The sequence below is a fragment of the Panulirus ornatus genome, chromosome 65 (genome assembly GCF_036320965.1).
Source record: "Panulirus ornatus isolate Po-2019 chromosome 65, ASM3632096v1, whole genome shotgun sequence".
In the NCBI taxonomy this organism is placed as follows: Eukaryota; Metazoa; Arthropoda; class Malacostraca; order Decapoda; family Palinuridae; genus Panulirus; species Panulirus ornatus.
This window is the reverse complement of record NC_092288.1, coordinates 14,857,729-14,861,056: the sequence shown is the minus strand read 5'-3', so window position 1 is coordinate 14,861,056 and position 3,328 is coordinate 14,857,729. Positions and strand designations below refer to the sequence as shown.

General features: G+C 45.0%; 1 protein-coding gene across 1 annotated transcript in view; it reads left to right on the top strand.

Moving 5' to 3' along the window:
• Window positions 1-2,407: 2,407 nt before the first annotated feature.
• LOC139746545 (potassium channel subfamily K member 15-like) overlaps window positions 2,408-3,328 on the top strand; it is a 19,698-nt gene continuing 18,777 nt past the window's right edge. The window contains exon 1 of the mRNA XM_071657896.1: window positions 2,408-2,579. Coding sequence (XP_071513997.1) covers window positions 2,408-2,579 — 172 coding nt within the window. The remainder of the gene's footprint in view (window positions 2,580-3,328) is intronic.

The following is a 3,328-nucleotide window of genomic DNA, read 5'->3' as shown; positions in this document are numbered from 1 at the left end:
GTTGACGAAGCAGTACCGAACCCTATGTCTTGAAACCTCGGACCACATGTAGTCGAAGCTGTATTGAAAGCACCTGTCTCAAAGTTCCCGCCACACCCTTGGGGTCGAAGCAGTATCAAACCCCCCTCCTGTCTTACGGCTGTCGAGACAGGGATCTCGTTACAGCTTCGACCCAGCGTGTTCCGAGACTTCTGTCCGTGACTTTACTGTACTTGGGCCCAGGTCATAGCCCAGCTAGGGCTCTCGAATCGACCCCAAAAACATAGGTGGTCAGGTCTTAGATCACGTGTTCACCCTGTCATCACCCGTCATATGTTAGGACACCTGGGGGTGTTGACACTGTTACGTGCATGACTTCACTGGTGCAATCTTGGCTGAGTTTTAACTCCTTCCGCTCATGTGAGCTTCGTCTCTCTCTCTCTCTCTCTCTCTCTCTCTCTCTCTCTCTTGCCCTGCTCAACCCCTTTCCGTCAGCTGTTCTCTGGCATCCATTGCCTCATTCTCTCAGCCCGCAGCAACACTCACGTTACGCCTCCAACACAAAGGTATGCACACAGTCAGCTCCAATGCAATGAGAATACGTTTTCTAAATCTGAGCTTAGGGAACTCGAGATGTTGAGGTAGATGACACTGTTTTCCCAAGGAGAGTGGATGTATTCTACTTTCAAGTCTCCTGTTTCAAATGGGTTTAGGGGTGAAACTTAGTCTACGAGTTTCGTTTCGGAGGTTTATGAAAAGAAAAAAAGACAAGGGTGTGGTTTATATTAAATTTTTTTGAAGGTGTAGCGTGTAGTTTAGAGTGTGTAAGGGTGTATGTACCTTACGACACTGCAGGTGTAGTTTATTTAGTGTGAAGCGTGACAGGAGGTAGTTTTAGGGTGTAAATTAGTCAGCATGAAGGATGAAATAAGGAAGTATGAGAGTATAGATCTGAGTGTGTATAGATGAAGTAGCTACGGTGAACAAGAAGCATCTATGAGGCTAGTGCGACAGCGATATGGTGATCAGATGAAGAGTCAGGAATTGTAGGGTTTTGATGAGGAGTATATGAGGCTGTGTATGAAGTGTGATGAGGTTTAAGTAACTTATCGTGAGTGTACACGACCAAGGATGAGTGTATAGATGGTTTAATGAGAAGGTGTAAATGATCTGGTATGAATGAGTGTAGACGAGGGTATTATGAGTGGTTGAATGAGGTACTATTGGGTATAAATGAGGTAATATGAGAGGGACATACAACATGGTTTAATGAGAAGGTATAGATAATCTGGTATGATTGAGTGTAGACGAGGGTATTATGAGTAGTTGAATGAGGTATTATTGGGTATAAATGAGGTAATATGAGAGAGACACACAACATCATGAGAAAGAAAAGGAATGGAAATGAGGGAGAGAATCATGAAAGTTTCCAAAATGCCTCGTCATACCCTTCTCTTATTTTCGTCTTCTCATTCTCCCTTCTTCTTCCTCATTTTACCCTCATCATTCTTTCTTCACACATTCACATTTCTTGTTTTTACTTATCATATTTACCCCAGAACCTTACTCATCATACTTGGTTTTAAAAGAATACCTCTCCATGGATCAGAGCAGAACCCTGAGGCTGGTTCAGAAAATAACATCACTCAAAACAAGAGAACACCATTCAGATCTCACACCACCATTCAGACGAGGGTACAGACAATCAGAATCAGATCGATACGATCAATCAGAACACTAGATCATCATCATCATAACATCCATATGTCCAATCAGAACACTGCCATAGATAGACATACTTACCACGGTCAATCAGGAAGGACCACGACGCCAATCAGAACACCCATACGACACCAGCCAATGCCCTCCTCACATATCATGATCTCAAACACCAGGACGAATGCGAGAGCGATTACCACTCCCGGAAAATGGCCACATGCAGTGCATGACGTATGTAACTGACGATCATTAAGGGGTAAAAGGGATTAGTCCTGGAAAGGGATTGGAATGGGGAGGAAGCCATTACTGAATGACCAAGGGAAATAGTGGAGTCGGTCGACTGCCTGGAGGGAGAGAGAGAGAGAGAGACGTTAGGTCAGTTATGGGGTGAAAGGCAACCCGCTACCGAGACATACATGGGAAAAATATAAGCTTTCTTTATCAATTAGTGCCATAAGCAGATAAAATAGCCGGTGTTTACTCAGTGTCGGGAGGCTGAAGGTCATGTTTAAGTGCATGAGAATGAGACAAATGCATCCATGATGACATACAGAGTAAGAAACGACACAGAAAAGGACGTTTATTTTCGTTTCTTAATTTGTGATTGGCTGCTACACTGGAGTCATCTTGGGCTCGCCTTTAGTACGCATGCGTCATCTGTCTTGTTTACCATTTCAGAGGTGAGGCGTGAGGCGAGTTCTCCCCCATCATGTGCCGGAGCAGCCAGGCGGAGTTGGGCGGCGGAGGTGCTGGCGTGGGTGGCGGGAAGGCGGGTGGAGTGAGACTTAGATTCTTGGCGTGGGTGTCCAGCCTGAAGAGCAGCGCTCCCCAAGTTCGGCCTCTTCGTTTTCTTTGTCGTCTACATCGCAGCAGGAGCCAAGGTACTGTGGCCTTGGGATATTTTTTTTTCTTTTTTGCTCCTTTTTTTTTCTAAGATTTTTTGTTGTGATGGAGGAATATGGTTTGGTATTGAGTTTTCATGCGGTTTCTTGTGGGGGTCGTTTGTGAAACTGTTTTGTCTCCATCTATATAGACTTTAGGAAGTTAAGATATTATTCATGTGTTTCAGCAGATAACCTCGTCATAGACCATCAGGTCTTCAGTTATCTGTCCGTCCCATGTACTGTTCTACAGCAGATAACCTCGTCATAGACCATCAGGTCTTCAGTTATCTGTCCGTCCCATGTACTGTTCTCCAGCAGATGACCTCGTCATAGACCATCAGGTCTTCTGTTATCTGTCCTTCGCCATAGACCATCAGGTCTTCTGTTATAAGTCCTTCCCATGTACTGTCCTCCAGCAGATAACCTCTTCATAGACCATCAGGTCTTCTGTTATCTGTCCGTCCCATGTACTGTTCTCCAGCAGATGACCTCGTCATAGACCATCAGGTCTTCTGTTATCTAGCATTCCCACGTAATCCCATATACTTCCATCTCGAGACGTAAGGATGATTGGAATTTTCTTGTCTCCCAGTGTGCTCGCCCCATAGCAATTAGCCTCGGTCAACGTATTATAAGGTGATGTGGTACAGGTTCCACTCCTGCGTGTATCAAACTTATTCAGGGAGGTCAATCTCGCGTGTTGAGGGTCGTCTAGGGTGACCTGGCAAAAACATGGTGCAATCTGA